This window comes from Cyprinodon variegatus, unplaced genomic scaffold (assembly GCF_000732505.1).
Source record: "Cyprinodon variegatus isolate N-32 unplaced genomic scaffold, C_variegatus-1.0 Scaffold167, whole genome shotgun sequence".
NCBI lineage: Eukaryota > Metazoa > Chordata > Actinopteri > Cyprinodontiformes > Cyprinodontidae > Cyprinodon > Cyprinodon variegatus.
In genome coordinates, this window is record NW_015150620.1 from 105,425 (window position 1) to 127,850 (window position 22,426).

A 22,426-nucleotide genomic window follows, 5' to 3' on the forward strand; every position below is an offset into this window, starting at 1 on the left:
ATCAAAGTCTGTCTTCTTGCCATGAAGCATCGTGGTGTTAAAATTTAAAATTGCAGGATATAGTTTTTACTATAGTTGCTGTATGTCATCTCAACAATAAACTCAAACAGATGCTCATTCGCTGATGTAATTTTAGCTCCACCTCCTGAAAACAAAGTGTAATATTTTTTTGCTGGAGGTCGCTCTGTTTGCCCTTTACTCATACCATTTACAGTCAGTGTCTGATGGGACAAATATGTAATGTAAAAAATGACATGCAAAAAACACATTTTTGCACCTGTCAAGTTTTGTTTTTAATGCACATTGCACATTTTCTGTTAGTCCAATAAACCTCAATTCAATACTGAAATATTACTGTGTCCTTAAGTTATTAGATTATATCAAACTGAAATAGCTGTTGCAAACACTCAAATAATTAGAAATAAAAATAACTTTTCCTTTGACTGTATATCTGACCTAAATCATCTCTTATGTATTTGAAGGGGTTTAGCTAAAAACTTTCTGATTTATTGTTACTTTGAAAGTTTATTATACAGAGTTTTTGTATTAAGAATTCAGATCCTTTCATTTGACTGTTGTTTTATTCTATCAATTCTACCTATTACTTCCTTTTTCAGGAAGCCTTTTAACATTTTAATGCCTCTGGATTCCATTTCCTCTAGTTTCTGAATCTTTTGGCTTTTTATTTCTTCTTATCTGATGATAATTAGATTATTTTAAGTGTCATCCCTGTTTTTCCAGCCTCCGAGATGAAAAATGCTGATGTTCTAGGGAGCTCATACTCCAAATATGCCTCTTTAAAACTTTTGATAAAATCTTCATCTTCAAGCAAAGATGCATTGTGCCCCAAGTTTGTATTTTATTTTAAATATTTTCTTTCATAATTGTTTACATTTAAAGAGATAAGAGTTTGATCAATGACGGCTGTTATGTGAATCCCAGAGTCTGAGATGTTAGTTAACCAACTGCTGTCTAGGAAATAATCTAAGTGAGATTAAGAATGATGTGAGAAATAATGTATATTCCCGCTTGTTAGGGTGCATCACAAACTCCCTAATCGCTCATGTACTGTTTAACTGGATTCACTGCCAACTACAAATTATTTTATTTTGTTATATCTATTTCTGCATTTTGGCCAAAATTAAAATTGCCCAAATTAATAAGTGAAGTATGCAAATGATCCAAGATATCCAAGACAAACTATTGAAGAATGCGGGAATCCTCCAGGTTTGAGCCATAAACAATAACAATAAAAATATTTTGGTTATGAATTGATATTTTCACCTGCACATGTGTGTAATACTTTGAAATGTTTATTTTGTGAATTGAAATAGCTACTCCTCTTTGCTTAGAGTTATAGCAGGCAGTGCTAATAATCATACTAAGTATTAAAAGTAGAAATTATAGTACATATCTGTGAAGAATCTAGGTCATGGTCAAGCTTGAAAGATTCGGTTCAGGCAACTGGACGTAAAGTGTTTTCTAGAAGACGGTTCACCTCTCATCCAAGAGGCTTCTTCAGTTCTAACTTGTGGTGAGAAGCACTATGATTAATATATTGCAGGTGTTACTGTTACGGCCCCCTGTATGTCTAGGGAAGTGGGGGCATAAACATATAGGCAGAAACCGGTAAGTTCTTATAAAATTATTATTTATTTGATAACAAGAGGTGCAAGCAATAAACAAACAAAAGGAGGGTGGTTGAGGGTGCTGTTAAAATAACAAACAAAGTTAAATAAAAGAGATCCTCAAAATGAGGATTGTACCTAACTACAGATTTAAACCAAAAGGGGATTCTTACTAAAAAACACAGAGAGCACAGCACCGACTACACCTAATGTAACTAACAAAGAAAAAACTCAGTGATGCAATCAGTCCAGACTCTGGCCCTACCTCCAGGTGGTGACGAGCCATTGGTTGAAGGTGGAACTGAGGGAACCAATGGATGGAATTGAAGTCAGATCACCAGAAACCAGGAAGTAGATGGGTCTTTCCACAGGGCCATGCAGCCTACTAGTAGAGGTGAGAGAGAGAGAAAGTAAAGGGAAAACACAAATATGACGGTGACAGCCGTAACAGTTACAAAGAATTAGGGGGAACAAAAGGTGCCTCTGATTCCTCCCACTGCATTGGCCATGGAGTTCACCTGGAGGGTTACTGATCATTAGCGGGATCTCATTGGCCGGTAACTCCCTCATCAAAGTGGTTTCAATCACATGCCTTATTGAAGTAAGAGTGAGGTGAGGGCAGTTGAGAGGTGAATGTTCTCGGTATTGTTCCAAAAAGTGCTTTGAAAGTTGGTAAAAGGTTATGTCTAAGATGACCTCTCTTGAGAGCATATTTGTTTTTTTTTTAGGTTAACAAAGATGGCTTCCTTAAAGGGAAATGCCGTTTTTTTTACATTTGGCCCTTGATTTTACGTTATTACATCATATTTTACTCACCCATATGAGTTCTGTGTCATTTGGAGCCGTTCTAAAGATATTCGGTTCGTTTATATCCAAGTAACGTCTTCCTATGGGCAACAAGTTGAAGGCACAAACTAAACTCTTCATAATTTATTCTTTATGGTACGCCAGCATTCATAACATGGAGGCGAATCACTGTCCCGCAGACATCCACAGTTATATTTTTGTTATTTATAGTTTTTAAACACAAAGCGGAGTGTGTATGACATTATCCGCGCGCCAGACTGGAGTTGTGACAGGCAGCATGGGCCACAGATGGCTACGCTCTACCCCTTCTATTCATTCCGCTAGCTAATCTGAATCGTTCAATTCCATTTCAAGAGCGAGATCATCTGTGGTAGTAGCGCTAAACATCTTCCAGGCATGTGAGTAAAACTAGCAGCAGTTTAGCGGACAGGATGAATGAATGGTAGCCGGTGCTCACGGGTGACGTCATACAAACTCCGATTCAGGGGAGTGTATGTCGACTTGGATGGTGATAAAAACAGGTGGGGGTGGGGCTTTAAGTTCAGATTAAACTGCCATTCTAACTCATGGTTTAAAATATGTGCAGTTTCAGGGATAGTTTGTTCAATCTCTCAGTGTAAGCACTATAAAGTGGCTAAACTTGAAGTCCTCAAACTCTGGAAAAACACTGTCACCGTGACACCAAAAGTGAAAAATTATCATCTGTTTTTTAACAGAAAGAGATCGTAAACTGAATCTGTCTCAATCTAAGCTGCCATTAAAACACAGATCCACTATTATCTTATATTATCATAGGCTTCATTTAGAAACATTCCATCTACTTCTAAGTTCCTCTGTCCTTTATTGTTATTCCATCTCTTTTTCTCTGCTATTTGTTTTTAGTCCTTCAAGTAACTGTACTTATTAAAATTTGTTGTTCCCTATTTTTGTGATTCATCCGCAATCAGTGATCTCTCAACCCTTGCTTGACGTTTCTTATTTCACTAAAATCCTGTGTTCTTGTATCATGCAATTTTTCATTTTCTCCCCCATCCCTCTATTACACAAGGTGTAAAGTGGTTTTTGCTGCCTGCATGCATTTGTGCTGCATGTGCAAGCTATATATGAGGGTCAGCTGTCTATTTGAACTTTTTAATGTCTTAACTCTATACGATGGGTCATTTATTCTCATTCTCCCATTTCTCTCTGTCTTTTCTCTTCTTCCTTCTCTTCTTTCTTTCTGTATATATTATTCTCTATCTCTCTCTTAGGACGGTAAATGTTTTAACTCCCCATTCTATGGTCCATTTATTAGGTTAGTGTACTTTAATAAATAGTCTGACGTGTCACTGGCGAGTGAATTAGTAGCACTTTAAATCCCCCAATAGTGGCTATTGGATAGATGGTGGGTTCAATATGCAATGGACACTTTCTCAAACACCAGACTAAAGCTGATATGTACATCAATAGAACGTTAGCACATTCAAGAAGACTGCCTTCAAGAATTTTTTTTGAGTGCCATTATGTTAATTCTGCTTCATATGCTAAATTTATGTTTTTGCCTAGTTTATGTCTTATTTGCGCATCAGTATATTTGTGCTTTGTGATGTTATTCTTTTCCACAGTGAACCTAGTATGTACCAGTGGAGCTAGATGCTATGAAAGGCTTGTGAAACCCAAGGGAAGTCCACCAGTGATGTAGGGGAATGTGTGGAGAAAGGGAACACATGAAAACACAAACACACACACATACATGTTGTGTCACACCAAGAAGAGACCATTTCCTTGCTGGTTGTTGGTCTCCGCAAATTGTAAGTCCCAAAATTGTATCATATTTCTGGGAAATTGGCCCCTCCAGGTAACAAAAGCGGGATCACACGCTCAAGGACCTCTACACACACACATGCAGCTTTTTTCATGACATGTGGGGACATTTCATTGACTTGCATTACTTTTATATGGCCTAACCCTGACCCTTACCCTAACCCTAACTATTACCAACATATACCTAACCCTGCCCTAAACTCAATTCACACCTTAGTTTGAAACCTAAGCCCAACTCAAAGAACAGAGCGTTACCATATGGGGACAAATTGAATATCCCCATATGTACCTGTAAGTCCCCACATGTAGAATATTTTACAAAATACTTTTTCCCTCAAAATAGGCACATGTTAGGAATCCAGTTTGTGTGGTCTGTTTTGTGTCTTTCCTTTTTCCACCACCAGAAGGTGCCCTGTCTTCTCTGTCCCTCCCTGCACACCTGCGGCTCATTGGATCATTATCGGAGGAGTATTTGAGCAGTGGGCTGTCACTACCTCGACACCAGAGTGTTTGTCAGGTTTGGGTCCTCTAGCCAAACTGAGTTTAGCTGAGTCTAACCTAGCTTTGTTTCTCTGAGTCTGATGACTTTTTGTCTTTGCTCCCAGGGAGGAAGCTTTCCTGTGTTACTGGATTCCTGGACCTTCTCCCCCCTGGAAGGAAAAAAAACGAGTTACACTGAGCAGGGGAAAACCTCCACATGATCCGTTCAAGTATCCATCGGAAATCCGAGTGACAGTCCGCATTACTCATTACTCCTCCGGGTCCAACGCTTGTCTACCTGTCCGCCCTCCAATGTGTGCACTATTCTCTGGATTTACCACACAGACTGGAGGACTAACAAGCCCCCCACAAACGTGAGTCCCATTCTTGCATAATTTAAGTGCTTCCAAGATTCCCACGGTCCCTGAATTGACCACTGAACTTCCCTTCTCACCTCCAGTTCCGGGTCACCAGCTCACTGACTTCCAGATCCAACTCCTGTATTTCACCCGCTAAAATGCTCTTTTGCGGGTGAAAAATACATACATAAAAATGAACGGGTCGGGCAGATATTTTTTTAGTGCGGGCGGGGAGTTGGTGATTTTTTTTTTATGCGTGTGTGTTGTTTATGGACATCAGAAATGTTATATTAATCAGGCACTGGGGTCACACTTGTTGTAGCTTAAAGCCCTGCCGGCAGTGTGGGCTTCCCTCCAAAAAGGCCACAGTCAGTGCATACACGTCTGCTGCAGTGTTAATGGCGCTCAGCAGCGCAGCGTACTATAGCCTATTACTTGATGTGTTAACGGGTCGGGTTGCAGGTTAAATATCAACGGGTCAGGTCGGGTTCGGATTTGAATTGAAGATATCCGCGGGTGACGGGTCGGGTTCGGTAGTCATCCTAACAGGTTCGGGCGGGTGCGGGTTGGTAAAACTCGACCCGTGCAGGACTCTACCACACAGTGGCAATTAGCAAGCCACATGCACATTTACATGAAAAAAGGAAAATATACCAATCACTCACACTAGATTAAGAGGTAAAAAATCTAATCTGGACTGATTTTTTGAATAACCCTGTTTTTTAGGTAATGCTAGAGCGCTCTTTCTATATAGGATTTGCTGCAGTCTGTTTTCAAGTGTGTTATGTGAAGTGACACAACCATCTGAGCAGAATACCTTTGTGCCTAATTTAAAGATGTTGTTAGACTCTTAATAAAGGAGTAAAAATAAATATGATAGGTAGAGATTAATGTAAAAATGGAGACATGAGAGGAGCAAGAAAAATACAGGAATGATGGTCAAAGAAGCAGAGATGCAAAGAAAAATCCAGATGAAGCCAGAGGGTGGGGTGAAAAAGAAATAAGCATTCAAGTGGGCAATAGTGATGTGGCATGTGGAACTCAATCTAACACTTGTTCCACAAGGTTAACAATAAGAGCCCTCTAGCAGCTAAAATGCCCAAGTAGCTTTTATTATATCATAATAATCAATCAAAAATAAAAAAAAAATGTACTCCAAAAGGCAACCAAGTAAAATAAAACATCTGTGTAGAGGGGCTGAGTGTGCAAGCAGCAACTTAACTTAAAGAGTAAGAGGGAATTGTGCAAGAAGGCTATAAAAATGATTCGTTTCACTTATACCTTCTTATGTCATCTGGTTGAAAAATATTTGCCTGCAGGTCAGGGCTCCCCCCGTTAGGGAAAAAGCTTCTTAAAACCCTTGATGATTATATGCTACATTAAATATCTGCCCTCCGCATTCCATTTACCGTTGCTGGGTATTGAGAAAGAAAGGACAGGGTATGAGGGCAAGGAAGCCATTTAACAATATAGTCTCAAATAAGAGAATAAGATTAAGAAAAATATTATGTTATTGTTGGCAATGTCAGTTTACCTGGTTTGTTAGTTCTCCATCAGGGGGCCTAATGGATCATGGTGGTTTGAAAGGTTCCAGGTCTGCTGATGCACACCCGCAATCAATCCTGCATCATCAATGGAGTTAAAAAGGAGCATGCTGCCAGTCCTTCAGTTCCTATAATGGTAACTCCAAGCCCAGTGCGACCCCTATTCTTTTATAATCTCCTTTAAAGAAACCCTTGACTCACCTTATTTTTTCACTCCTTTCAGGTTGTCTTCATATCATATTCTGTATCCCTTGCCACTTTGCTTCTTGGCTGTCTCCACGTCTTGCAAAACTCTGGTATTTGCATCTCCAACTTTCTCCACCACAACTTCCTTAATTTTGTCTACTCTCCAGCACACTCTGCGGATACAATTCGCAGGTCTTAGCACAATTCCAGAGGCTCAGGTCTACACCTGGAATGTCAACTTTGCATCAACCTCAGATCCCACGGACTAGTGGCAGAGCCACTGGGTGGCCAGGCAGAAACCAATGTGGACTGAGATGGGACTGCAAACTAATGGGAGCCAAAACCGGTTCAGGGTCAATCTATATTTATCACACTGTACCAATAGAGAAATAAACACAAAATCTATCTTTTTCAAATAAATCGCTGAAGAGAGAGTAGAATCTTATGAAACTGCTAAATGGATACATGCACATAATGACACATCTATGCTGGCTTCTCTAAATATTCATTGTTCTTTATCTCTAGCATAATTTTGGATCAAAACACAAATATATGAAATGTTAATTTAGTTCAGACCTTTCATGTAAAATCATCACTGCTGCTCTGTCTAGTAGCAGAGATATGTTTTAGAGATAAACAGATTTTTTTCTGAAGGAGTTGAATTATGTCCAAACAAGAACATCTCATCTGCTAGGAGTGGCCACCCCTTCACCCTGCCCCTGCCACTTATTCTTCCCTGGCAGACCTCCATCCACTACTCAGTAATCACTCATTTGCAAACTTGTCACTTAATCCAGTTTCATGAACTCATCTCTCCACCTTCGGTGTTTTGGGATCCTGTCCGTCGGGTTCTTTTCTCTCCCAGGATCAGAGATCTACCCTTGCAATAACATTTTTCATGTTAAATAAACCTTAAAACCTTCAACTGAGTTCTGAGTGTTCATGCATTTGGTTTAGATGCTTACCGTAAACCATGACAGTTATGAACCCAAATAAGAATCATAATGTTTTTAAACGTATGTAGGTAAGTTTTCATATTCATTATCTTCCACTTACCTTGGACTGGGTCCAGGGGCCAGTCTCAGCAGAGATGTCCAGACTTTCCTTTACCCACTTCCTCTCGCTCCTCTAGGAAAGTCTGAGGCATTCCAGGACCAGTAGAGAGACATAGTCCCACCAGTGTGCCTTTGGCCATCCCCTCAACCTTATCCCAGTGGGTAGCCAAGCTCCTCACCCTATCTCTAAGGGAGTTATAGCCACCCTGCAGGGAAAGTTTATTTCAGCTGCTTTTACTTGGGATCTTTCTTTGGTCCAGATTCCATGGCCATAGATGTGAATAAGAATGTATACAGACTGAAAATTTGAGAGCCTTATCTTTCTCTCAGCTCTGTCTTCACCACAACAAACCAGTGCAACGTCCACATCACCACTGGAGCTGCACCGAGCCATCTGTTGACCTCCCCCATGGACTCAGAAGAGCTGATCTTTCCCTCAGCTGCTTTATACTTGGCTACAAACTGGCACAGCGGTTTTCAAGTCTCGGCAGGAAATGGCCAGCAGAATCAGGTCCTCCCCAAAAATTTAAGAAATCTGCTGTTCCCCAAACCAGACTACAACCTGTTCAATTTGTACAGATGCCAGATGGCCCCTCGTGAAGTGCCACTGATTCCATATTCCCTGGAGTGCCCTTCAAAAGGCACCATGAGGGACACTGTTGAACTACTTTTTCAAGTCCTCAAAGCACATGTGGACCCACTAGGAAAACTCCCATTAACCCTCAAGCACCCTTCACAGTGTAGAACTGGTCTAATATTCCATGGACGGGATGCAAACTACAATGCTCCTTCTGAAGCCAATGTTTAACAATTAACCAGAGACTCTACACTCTGGCTGGAGTTGGAACACAAACCCTCCTTTATATGAAGGGGTAAAACCACTCCGGTCTGCCAGTCCAGGGGCACTGGCATACAATGTTTAAACCACAACAGCCTGACAACATTCAGACACCATATGTACTCAGAGCAGATCTAATCCACTCTCGAAGCCTTGCCACTATGAAGTTTTTAAATAACTTCTGTGACTTTGGCTCTGGATGGTGAACAAGTCTGTCTCTGAGCATTCAGTCCCTGCCTCTACTAGGAAGCCATGACAACCAGTTTGAGGAGATCCTTAAAGTAGTCCTTTAACAGCCTAACAATGTCTTCAGTCATAATCAGCACCTGTTAATTCATACTATATTCACTGTTTGTGAAGCACTCCTTCCACCTCCAGAGGTGCTGGACAGTCACTTTGAAGCCAACTTTCTTCAGGATATCTTTGAACTCATCCCAGGCCAGAGTTTTTGCCTGTGCAACCACCAGGGCAGTGGGTCAGTCGGCATCATAGTTGCCGTTTGCTCCCTCATGGACCCCCAGAAGCCTACCAGGTTTGGTAGGACTCCTTTAGCTTCACAGCAACTATTAGGGGGGTCATATTGACAATAGAGGCATACAACATGGTCCACTCAGACTCCATGACCCCAACCACCCCTGGATTCCGAGAAGAGTGCTCCTAGAGCTGCGAGCTGAATACATGCATATGTACATGACCGAGGGCTCCACCAGACATTCCCAGCAGACCCTCACTACTTTCTCTGGCCTTCCAAATCTGTCCTCTTCAAGCTTATCTAATTCGCCACCACGTGATGAACTGACCCTATTGTTTACTCGAGTGTCCAAGTGTCCATGACATGCAGCTAAATGTCAGTAGATGTGGTTACAAAATCGATTACAGATGTCTTGCCTAGGGTGTTCTGGTGTCAAGTGCAACCCTTATACTTAAACATGATGTTCATTGTGGCTAATCCTTGACTTGCATCAAACTACAATAATAAACTACCACCTTGAGCCTTGGGTCTTCACGATCACTCTCCTTCAGCTATCACTGTCTTTTCTGACATGGGCACTGAAGTCCCCCTGTAGAATGATAGTGTCCCTGAGATGGGTACTAACCAGCACACCAACTTGAAGGCCTGGTACCCTGTGCCAACGCTTGGCTTAAAGCCTGTGACAACAGCTACAGTTCTCTCTCCCACCCAAAGGCACTAGGTGCACTCTGACATGAGATGGCTAAGGTATTATTGGAGTTAGTGATCCAAACTTCCATGAGAAATTGGTTCTGACAGTTTCTTTTTTTTAAGAGTATGCAGACTTTAAACCTGGTTATGTAGAATGCATAGAATGCATAGCGGGTTTGTCACCAATAGGAGCAAAGTACAAGTGAAGTGCGTGAAAGATCTCTATCAAGAGTTTGCCCCAAAACATACTTTTTCTTTACAAAACACATATTTTTCTGCTTTGCTCCAGAGGATAAATGGTTTCAGAGAAAAAAAATCTGACACATGAGGCTGATTTTCAAAACTGGAAGCCTGGTTTTAATTGATATTGCTCTACAATAATAATCCTGAAAGGCATAGTTTGGAGTAACACATGTAATGTTTAAACCCATAATAGTTTAAGTTACAGAATCATAGGTCTCTCTTTTTGCAATGAACAATATATACAATGTGAAATAAATACATTTACACAAATGGACATTATTGTTGGAGCACAATCGTATGATACACGTCACAAAAAATATACAGGTTATTGGTCTTCTTTTTCCCCCTTCTATTTATTGATGTGAAACACATCTAAAATCTACAAACATGTTCTCAGTAATAGTAGAAGGTCTTTATCCGGAATTTTTCTCCTCCATTCAAGTGCCTTGCTATGCTTGAAAATCAACTATTTTCCCCAAAGTTTCTCTCTCCCTTAAATGTTCTCACTTTTGCTAATTCAGACTGGAAATATGTTGTAGCACAAGTGGCAGTTACATTTCTTGGGATTAAATATATCTAAATAACAGAGCTATAGATTACAAAATTTTGGTCTTTGTAGATTTTAAGATGTCGGATAATGAATCGTGATTTGCCAATATGGGTCAATTAGTTTCCCCCTTGCTTAAGGGTAACCCTTCTAAAATATTAAAGTATTGGTGGTTAATTTGTCTAAGCATCCAATTAGAGGAACAAGATGTTTCCCACAGTGCAAACTAGTCAAAATCTTGGTATAACCAGCCCAACAAAAAACCTAGATAGTTCATCTTCCACTGCTCTTTGTGGAAATACCAGTTTTGGTGTTGGTAATTCATGTAGATTACATCTAAATTCAGAAACCTAATAATAAAACACATATCACTGTTTGGCTTTACAATGCAACACAAAAAAATGTGTTACTTTAGAAAAGTTGTCATACATTGTCTTGAGAATAATACTAACAAGAAAAAAGTGCATAAGGTAAAATATTAAACTCCACAAATTGTGGCTTTCGGTTTGATCAAGTTATCTTAATTTGCCATAATAAGGGTCACCAGTGTAAACCATTTCCAGGTACAAGCACATAGATTCTGTTCAGCCTTTATCACCTATTCAACACCCTTCAGCATGTTGAACAGGTCAGGAGTTCAAAGGGCTGCTTAAGACAATTGACAAATAATTAAAAAAAACAATAGTCAGAAGAGATATCTCCATACTCTGTGTGGAATAATGTACAGTGGACTGCATTTAACACAATTTTCCTGACAAGGGGACAGTGGTCAAGAATATTAAAACTTACAAACAAATCAGGGAAATCAACTTTTGTACCATAGAACTTTAATTACAAGTCTTTTGTCTATGTTTAGCAAATTTCACTGTCTTAAAACAACACATGATATAACAGTGGTAATGGTGTGATTTTAAACATGTGCCTTTGCGGTTTAAATTTTTCTGGGCTATACCATGTCTCCACAATGCCATGGATGTCTGGGGAAGTAGTAAGATTTCTTCATTAGGAAAAACAAAATTCTCCAGTTTTTTTTGTTGGTTTTTGCTACTTTTTTCATCTGAAAGGGCAAAAATAATGACTGAGCTGAGCTTTACATAGGGCAGTTATGTACAGTGTTTGTAAAAAAAAAAAAAAGTTTTACCTATTAATTACTCCAATGTCCTTTAATTTCAGCTTAATTTTCCTAAACATATACAGTATATTCTACAGGAATGTTAAACAAATTATTCTTTTTTTTTTTAAATATTTGTTAATGCGTTTCTTCATTTAGATACATGATATTAAATTATTCGTAGTTTGGTAGAGATGAATGCTGTAATTTGATCCTGGTAACCTAGTTAAAAAGCCTTATGTCATGTTTGTTTCATTATGAGAAACTCCAGTGCCCAGACCCCAAAGGATTGATAGGACAAAAAGACAAACAACATGGCCTCTACTCTGCGCTGTTGTCTAAAGAAGAAGCACACAGCACAAATCACCACAAGATAAATTACACAGCAACGTCTTAAGAAGACTCTCAACACATGAGGAAAGAAAAATTAGAGACAACTTACAAATTAAAACTAAATAAATAAAAGACAGAGCTCTTTTTCTTGACAGGAAAAACAGCAAACATGAAACACAGAAGCTGAACTACATTTTTTTCCCACAGTTTTTCTTCATTTTTTAACAATAAAATGTGTAATGCTAGAATTATTATCTGCATAATTTACAATATACAGCAAGTTTAAGAAGGTTAAGGAAATCCCCCTTACTAAAAATACTGATCATGGATACAGGACATGTTGTTAGAGGTGAGCTACACAAACTGCTGCACTTCTCAGCTGTGAAATGTTGCCATTTTACAGAAGATTACAGTGTCATCTACAATAAATATTTTGGCATTCTTATTTGGCTTTAGAAATTACATACAGTAAAAGCAAAACAAAATAATCCTAAGGAAATGGCAACTGTCTTCCCATTAAAGCTGTGATTAGTTAACCACGCGATATGCATCTTGTTCCCGATCTGAAATAGGATACCTTCTTTTATGAGTTTATAATAAAACCAAACAGTTTTTGCCCTTGCTACTCAAATACTTTCTTCAAGAGAAACAGTGAATTTAGATAAAAAGAAAATATTATATATAGTAAACAAAATGCTGTCGTAAAAATGTATTCCTCATTTTAAACCATCAAAAGCTACAGTATAGCTTAGTTAGATAAAATAACATCTTAAATTACTATTCTAAAAGGCCTTAACAGTCCAGGTTATACACAAGTTATGAGGCAGATTTAAAGGATGAGCCACAAGCTAATTAGGTTAGCCAGACAGGAGGCACGTCAATGAATATTAGTAAAAACGCATTTGATAAACTCTCCCGATTCCCTTTTGTCTATAGGCCTATTATTTTTAACCATCTATACCTTTCAGTTTATTTGCATTTATACTGAATTTTAGTATAGTAATACACTTTTCTTTACAAGAATGAAGCTAGCAAGCACAGATTTTAATTCAATCCAAGTAAATCTACTTTCCAACGTAAAAAAGGGTCTCAAGGTTTTTATGTCGTCGTATTTGTGACCTTGTTAAGCAGTTTCACTTAATGTTCAAATTCCACAGGTAAATGTATATAAATATCAATAACCATCACGTAACTATGCCTCAATTTAGATTTTAATTGTTACCAAAACAGGATTTAGCAGCAACTTAAAGGATAAAGTTGAAGTTTTATGCAAAACAACTATTTAAGGGATTAATCCTCCCCACCCCACCCCCATGCTGTTAGTCTATGACAGCGAGTGAATAGTATGTGGACATGAATATGACACAATCCAACTGATGTTTCTTTTTTGCTAGCACCAATACTTCAACAAGCAAACTTTAATTTAATGCACTTTCTTGGCTGATTCCAAATAATTTCTACTAATGTTGAAAATTTAGACTGATGTTTTATTTGTTAGTTTCAAAGAAACTTTGTTGCCTAAATCTCATGATATCTATCCAAAAAGATTCAAAGAATAGTGCATGCACCAACATTAAATTGGTAGAATCCAAAACCAAATCCAGCATCTTGCCCAGGATATCCTGGTTGATCTAGCTTACAAATAACAGTCTGCATCAAATTTAGGGTTGAGTTTCTCCAAACAGCTAATAAGTTATACAGAGATAAAGAGAAGCAGCAATTTTTTTTAACATATTCTTTCCCAAAGTTCAGACTGGCACAATAAGTTAATACTGTGGGCTCTTTCCAACTACCCAAATCCTTACATTAAAAACCACTATTGCTTAGTGTTTTAAGAGAAAATGATTTGTTTATAGAGTATTACTTGTGATATTTGTTATATATATGTGAATATGTTGAAAGTGGTTAGGCTCATGGAATGAAAAGACATTGACTTATTCAGTTATAAGAAGACAATTTTAAAATAAACCAAAGCTGGTTTATATGTCATATACATGAAGATAATATTTACAACACCTAAATTTGTATCGTTATTATGATTCTTAAGTGAAATTAATGAAAAGAATTTCAAAGCAACAACAGTTGTCTTAAGGTTAGTTAATTAGGCAAACGTTTCCTTCTGATTTTTGTATTTTGTTCATAGACTGAATCTTATGCTACAATTCCTGAGTGAGTCACAAAAATCTGTCTGCACTGCTGCAAGAAAGTAGATAGGAGTTGTGAACACTTTAGGGTGAGGAGAGTTCTGCTGAGGTGAGACTTTGGAGTGTGGAAGGTAATCTTGGGCCAGACCATTTTTAACTGAGAGAGTGAAACTGGTGCAAGCTTTGTATGTGGAGAGCTCAATTCCTGGCTGTTAATCAGGTAAAAATATCTCAAACAAATGTCCAAACATAAGAGGAGTGAATGACACACTATATAACCAAAGAAAAAGTCAACTGTTCAAAATATATTTTAGGAAGACAGCTTTGATTTGCAAAGTTGATCATAAAATTTAAGTGTTTAGAATTAAATGTAGTTTTGCAGAACAACACCTGCCCTTTTTAATATAACTTTCAGATTCTTAACAACACAAACACAGCTGAGATTTTTGGTTGACCAGAATCAATCATCTGCACAAAACAGCAGCAACTTTTCAAGTGTTACTGAAAAAAGGGAGCTGATTGTTACAATGGTTGTTTCCATCCAAGGTCCCAGCAACAAGTATACATCAGGACCAGGACTGGAATGCACCTAAAAACAGAACAGTGGGGTAATATGACTGTAAAGCTTGCTGGCATCCTCTGAATGGGTGGTTCCATTCTTTGGCAGGGGAAATTTCCTCTTCTCCTCTTTCAGTTCATCCATCCAAATTAATCTGTACATTTGCACTTACAACAAAATCTCAGTAAGTGTTGATTTTTTCCCACTCAGTTGTTCTTGAAATAAAAAAAAACAACAAAATTTTAAATGAAAAAGGAGTAGGGAACGAAAATTTAGGTACAGTCAGAGTTTTCCAGAGCTAATATGGAGTGTTTTATTGTCTGTAATATGTCCTCAATTGTTTTGGATTCACATTTCAACTCGATACATAAAAGTTCTGTCACAAAACTGATTTCTGTTGGGAATTGTTTGATAGATCTTAATAAGTGCCTGTTCTGACGAGTCTTTCATTGGTTATGGGGTAGGGTTTGAGTACTTCAGTCCCTGTCTCCATCCAAACAGATTCCATTGAATGCTGTTCAGTCATCAACTAGTGCTTTAGCATTCTGGGATATAGGTTTGATTGATTCTGTAGGGGGGGTGTCAGCCAAAATCTTTAAGAATTTTTCTTTGTGTGTGTTTGTATTTCTGCGTATGCAATATAAGAGTATCTGCATGTAAAAGAACAAGAGGTCATTCAAAGTTGTTGATCAAAGTTTGACTTGAAGCTCACATTGGTCAGACTGATGTCTATTTGTCACTCCGTCCAGTTCCAGCACTCAGACCTTTGCTTCCAGCAGCTCCAAGAACAGTTTGTGCATTGGAACCTTCCCATCCTGCTTGATACTGTAGAAATGCTGTACAGCCTTTGTTGAGGTCTGACGGAGTAAGGGGAGAGTCATAAGCAATTTGCCAGCCCGGCGGGGATCCTCCTGGTGCTGGGAGGCCTCATAGTCCTGCAGGGCCTCATGAAGAACATCTTGGAGCTTCGTTACTGCATCTACATCCTCAATATGCATGGAGTCTGAACAGAGAGGACACAAAACTTCAGAACATATTTCGAAAGAAAACACATTGTCACTTCATAGGAGAATATGCATGCAATGCTTATGGAAATTAAGAATGTTTTTTTCCTTCTTCTTATACATAGATGGTTCAGTACAAAATTATTTCAATTCAGAAAAAGATGCTGTTCTTAAATCCAAGATAGTGTTTTGAAATTACTTAATTTATTAAAACACTATCTAAAGTACCCTGGGCCCATGTAAGAAGCCAATTACCCCTTTGTTTCACCATTGTTTAGAACAGCTACCATTAAATATTTATACTAAGAAGCATTGCATTGAGTGTTTTACACGGTGTTGTAGAATTTTGACCATTTGACTTTATTCATTTCCACAGGGATTAATACTTGGACCTGTTCCTTCCTAGTGAAACATTTTCCCTCAGAATTTTCTAGAGAGACAAGAATTATTATTATTTTTTTTTATTACAGCTATTATCCAACTTCTAGAGTTCTAAATATTGCCAGAAACCATAATTTTGCTACCAACCACCATGTTTGATTATAAAAATTATAAACCATATTTAAATTGAGACACTTGGTATTATCATTTCACAGAATATGTAGCAAAAGTTGCGTGGTAAAGTAATGTCTCTTGGTAAATGTGAAATGAGGAAATTGTATTCTTTTGATGTTTGATGCTCTATGTCTGGAATCTTTTCCATTGACGCGATTTATGAACAATTTATGAGCGATTTATGTTTTTTTATGGTTCAATCATCAAAAGAGAATGGATTTTTGTTTTTTGCTTGATGAATAAAAATTGTTTAAAAAGATATTTAAAATATCGGTTAAAATGTGACGAATGACATACAATTCTAAAAAAACAAGCACAGAATAAACCATCAATTGGTCAAATTTCCCACAAAGTTGATGACCTGTTCAGAGGCAAGATACAAGTCTTTGACTGAGCTATGGTTAACTGGGAGTTTGAGTAAATGTAATATAACTTCCTGGTTTCATTGACTTTTACTAAAGAAAAGGAAAAAAAAAATTTGCAAGTGTGTAAATCGTGTAGTAGCCTTTCTTCAGCCAGCTGAACACCAGTGTGCATCAATAGGTGGGGGCTTGGAAAGTCTTCATATGCACGGTTAATTTGTGGAAGTTGCCACTGGAATCAAATTAAAAGCTTCAAACTGTAAAATGGCAGAAAATTTGATTGTCTTAAAAAACAAATCTGCTCTGTCCGATGTGTCATTAAGTGTGGTCACCAGAAAGAAAAGATCGAAATATTTAATCTGAAATCCTGAGATTTTGGATAAAAAAAAAAACTAATACATATGAAAACTAAACATGGTTTATCTGTTTTAATGTTTGCAGACATATGGCGAAACTGAAGTAGATATATTTGTCTAATAGATTAGTTAACATTGATACATTTATTCAAAAGGCATATTTTTTGTTGCATAGGAACAAGTATTAACAGTGACCCTTTTTTAGCTTTAAAAGTAACATTTGTACTTCTTCTTTTTTACTTGTTGTAGTTTTACTACCACATAAATCCAGTCACTTTTCTCAATGTCTCTGAAAGGTGCATCTGTGGGTGTGATGAATGGACAGGTGAAAAGATGAGTGGGAAGACAAAGAGGAGAGATTCTTGAAAAAATGGAGATAATAATATCAAACATAGTTTCAGTGTGTGTGTGTGTGCAATATGTAGCCATATGTAGCTACACACACCTGTAGTCTCTCCTTGACTTGGAATGTTTCTGCCGTGTTTCTGCTTGCAGCAGTAAAGCACGAGAATCTCTCTCAGTAATAATACTCCTTATTGCCCCTCAGAGGCCAGGTCCTAATGTGGGCTGGCCTTCAACTCCCAAACTACGATCGATGTCATCGATCAATGATTACATGCATGTTAAATAATAATCACAAGGCAGCTATCAATGACCACCTAGACTGCGCTTTTACCACATGCACCTTCCTTCACATATTACAATGTTTTTCATGTCCATTGGTGCACATACAATAATATATAAAAAAAAAAACATTCTAATCTAATTAAAGATTGTTATTCATCAAATTCAAACATCCTCAAAGCTGTCACTTATTCCTAGAGGAGATATAAACTAAAGGAACCTGGTTACATACATTAAAAACCAGGAGACACGAACAAAAATGATAAAGCTCAGACAGACAAAATGAGTCAACATTTACACAAAGATTTACTCATCAACACACACAAACACAATCAGATACCCAATGCTGAATCTATGGAGGGTAATACATTTATCGGTATGCAGGAGGAGAGCAGTCAGCGGGCTGACTTATGAGGAATCAATAGAAAGCTCAGTCTATCATATTTCTGGATTGATATCAGCTGTTGTGTTTCTATGTATTTTAATTCTTAGCAGTTAAATGATTGTATGCTGGCTAGGTAGATATAAAGAAATAAGGAGGATAAATGTATTTAAAAAAATGAGTGAGGTAAATTCATGCTCCTCATTTTCTTTTAATGTAAAGCTATAAAGAAAATGTTTATTTATTTTTGCTGGATAATTTTAGGGCAACTATAAAGTAAATGTATTTATTAACTTTTCATAGCCTCTGTTGACAAGACAGAAGGTGAAGTGTAATATTGATAGAAGCATTTAGAAAACAAAAAAAAAAAGATATAAAGTTAAAGTCACTGTCTTTCCATATGTCCAGCTAATGCTGCTCACCAGGGTGGAGTTTTATAAACATTTAATGAGTTTCACATTATTTTTATTAGTGAAGGATTTAAGCTGATAGACATGGCATCTGCCGGTGCCCTGACCTGCTGTACACCCACAGGTAAAACAGTAGACGTTAATGAGCACAAGCACATGTTAAAGTGTACATGCTAACATGGCACTAACACACATATAAATGAGGGAAAACACAAATGAATGAACACATTAAACTACAACACACAGGTGTTTCCTGCTTCTTGTGGCCGGTTCAGCTCTCTTTATATGTTGGGCACGTTTGCTAACATTTCTTAAGGCTTGGCTTCATTAATGCAGACGATTAGCATCCTGTGAATTAATTAGTGTCAATGCCCTTCAAAATGCTAATGCTAGCATTCTGTTGTGCTGGCGTGCAGTTAGTCTGGGTAAAGATACAAAGTTCTTACTGTAAATGGACGGAAGTCATGTCAATTTAAATAACTCCCTGCAGAGTGCAGAGGCCTGTCATTACAATCAGGCTACGGTTCTACTTGACTTTAGCTGCTGATGATTTTCCAGGACTTCTTCAATTTGAATTTGCTATTTCGAATGTTACAACACGGTGATAATCAGATGTTTTGCAAGAGTAAATCACATGATTGAAAAAGGACGACGCTCCAAATCAACACAAGACAGTTTGGTAAAAATTTGTAATGCAGAAACCTAGACTCAATGCCTAAATGAAAAAACCCTGTGCATACAATGCCATTCAAAACTTTTAAAACCTTGAGCTTCATATTAACAATATGAAAAAAAATAAATCAATTATGAACAAATTAGAGCTATGCTTTCCTAAGCTATTGAATACTGCCTTTTGCTCTAATTTCATTAGCATGGCCGTTAAAATATCTACCTACTGTTACAACATGCCTGTTTAGATGGAGGGCTTATTAAAGCCAGGCTTACAGTGCCAGGAGGGTAACTTTTTACCAATTTGCATATAGACAAAAATCTATTTTTTTATTTGTTTCTTGATGTAATCTTGTTAATATTATGCAATCTGCTTACATATTTATGTAAATTAATTGTATCTATTTGTCTAGTAAAGTCCCTGTTGATGACATTTGTGACTTGGTGATATATTACATAATAATCTGGACTGCAGTTATAAACACAATCCTGCAATGATCCTTATCTTCATCACCAACTACCTTTTCGGGGAAAACCCATCGATTTTTTAAGATAAATTGATGAATTAATTACAAAGGTTTGTAAACCAAAATAAATGCAGAGTGGGCATGGAAACATAAGCACACAAAGTGGTGCAGGTGGAAAAAAAAAAACCTCACAGTCTACAGAAAAAAGAAAAACACATCAATATTTTCTGCATAAGAAAACCAGGATCTAGACTCTATATCTAAATTATTTAAAATAACTTTTCAAGGCATTCAGTATCAGAGAGATAGATTAGTGACACCATATTTGTGTGTTGATGTTTAATTTGTTTGTGAGCACAGATGATGACAGAAACTAAAAAGGCCCTGCCTCCCCCATTAAAAGCCCCTGCAGTACATTCTTCCATTTAAACACATCGTATTGACAGATTCCCCCTTGTAATTAAAGAGTACTGAAGAGTTGGCCAGCTTCCAAGACAAAGTTCAAAAGACGGGTCATGAGAGGAGGAAGGTGTGTGTGTGAGGGAGTGCGTGTTCGTCAGTCAGCTGTCGATGCAGCTGGACACATCAGAGACGGGCCTTTATCGACATATTCGGGAGCCTAATGATTTTACTTTATTTAACAGGCATCTGAAGAGACGACTATGCTAATTATAAAAAGGGATTGCCACATTGTTGGGGGGTTGAATTCAGATTGAACAGGCCTGTGTGTGTTTGCATTGTGCCTCTTGAGTCTATGCATTAAATATGTGTGGGCACACACTTGTGACAGTTGGAGTATGACAAAAAAATGTGGGCAGCAGTCACAGTTAAAGTGGCAAACCTGAGTACAAAAACAAGCCGCCCCTTACATGTAAGCGAACTTCATCAAACATGCACAGCAGTGTTGTATGTTTGTATGCATGCTATTGAAATCAGGCTCTGGTGTTTCATCCTAAATGAGCCCCACGGGAATAGACTCAATTCCTGGGATTTACTCTCTCTCAGCAGACAGACACAAGTGTGCGGAGAGAGAAAAACAGTTAAGAGAGAGCTTATTCAAACCTGAGTTAGCCAGAGCGATGGCTTTGAGAGTCACAAATTCTTCCTTCTCCAGCTTCATAGACTTATATTTCTTGACCAGCTGAAGAATGGCGTTGTTCAGATCCAGAAGGCCTGCAAGTTTTGACTGGTCTTCATCCATTATGTAGTCCTCAGCATAAACCAGCTTAAAAAGTAGCACGAAACAACAAGATAAATTAGATTTGAATCTGCATATTTTGTGATAAGAACATTTTCTGGGCCTTCCTACTTTGTCTTCAAAGGAGAGGGAGCGGTACACAACACGCAAAATCAATATCTCCATCCATGCACTCTGCAGTAGACTCATCTGGTCTGCCAAAGACAGTGTGGAGAAACCTGGAGAGAAGCGAAACAGGTAAAAAAAAACATTAGGTTGGGTATTTTCTTTTTTTTTCTTTTTAATTCAGAAAGAGTTATACGTGCCCAATTACCAAATGCAGAGCAGATGCCTATTTAAATGAAGGTATTTTAACATATCATCTATTATTATTATGGAAACAGCTTCATTGATTTAACTATGCATGTGAACATTTTTGCTATCAATTGAATTAAATATGGGCAAAATAATTGAAAATGCAGCCCAGTGGACTTGTTTGACATAGAGCTAAAGTAGTAGAAGAAAACTCGGGAGAAGATAAGTAAAGTCCCCTGGAGAGGTGTTGAAAACTAAAAAAGGCTCAGACATTTCAAAACAAATGAACAATGTTTTGGCTTTTTGCCATCTTGAATTTGAATTAAATAGATTTTATTATGAAAACATATTGTAAAACTTTTTTAAAAAAGGACAATTTTTAAGGACATTTAATCCTGATCACCAACTATTCATTAGTAATACTGTTATAGGCTTTAATTAGACGCAGAGATTACTTTAGTAATAAAAAGTTAAACTACAGAGTAAAGAAGTTAACTAAAAGACAAGATAAAAGGGTCAAGCTCAAACTCCCTCTTATCCTTTTGTTTCACCCTTCATCCATTTACTTGACCAGAATCCTCTTCCTAGTACTCCTCCACTCTCCTGTCCCTCCGCTCAGGGCTTTTCCCTGGGGATGGTAAGCCTTATCTCAGCCTGCCACAGCCTCCACGGATCAATGCTGCCCATTGCTGCGGCGCTGCTCAAAACACACACTAATTGCTGCTACGGCCTTAAAACTGCTAGTTTCTTTAGTGTTCAATCCATGTCCTTTCATTTGGAGATCAGTCTTTTTCTCCAGAGCCAGTATCTGAATTTGTCTTTCTATGACTGATCATTTGCTTGTCTTTTTCTTGATCCATCTAGGTGCATCTCATGTATTTAAATGCTTCACATTTCTTTCACTGTTGTGGTTAAAATCACGTTGAATTTCTTTTAAGCATAATTTTAATAATGGGTTTACTTTAGCGTGATGAACTCTTATTTATCGGTCTATCTATTATGTTTCTCTTTAATGGAACACCTGCCTACTCACACCTCTTCTCACAGCTGTCCCTTCCTCAAACACCTGTCCATTCACACCTGCCTGTCTGCCTACATGGCTGTGTTTTGGGGAGTGCAAACCTTCACAGAGACTTCAGTGACAGTGCAACCTGTCAAACCTCATTGCAGAGCCACTTCCCTGTGTTTGTTCATTTGTGTGTGTGTTAATGTATGTTTGAATGGAGAACCATGCCAAGAAAACAGGCAGATATGCAGGCAGGTATGACTCCTGAGATGCCTGAGGTAGAGTTTTTGGATGTGTATT

At 37.9% G+C, this 22,426-nt stretch overlaps 1 protein-coding gene across 7 annotated transcripts in view; it reads right to left on the minus strand.

Moving 5' to 3' along the window:
* Window positions 1–11,894: 11,894 nt before the first annotated feature.
* Window positions 11,895–22,426, minus strand: part of LOC107086944 (estrogen-related receptor gamma) — a 70,485-nt gene continuing 59,953 nt past the window's right edge. For 6 of the 7 annotated variants that reach the window (XM_015378242.1, XM_015378241.1, XM_015378237.1 and 3 more), the window contains 3 exons: window positions 20,938–21,044; window positions 20,691–20,853; window positions 15,558–15,802 (listed from right to left, as the gene is read on the minus strand). In XM_015378242.1, coding sequence (XP_015233728.1) covers window positions 15,558–15,802; window positions 20,691–20,853; window positions 20,938–21,044 — 515 coding nt within the window. Of the gene's footprint in view, window positions 15,803–20,690; window positions 20,854–20,937; window positions 21,045–22,426 lie in introns of all 7 variants that reach the window. The other variant, XM_015378239.1, reaches the window with a different exon arrangement.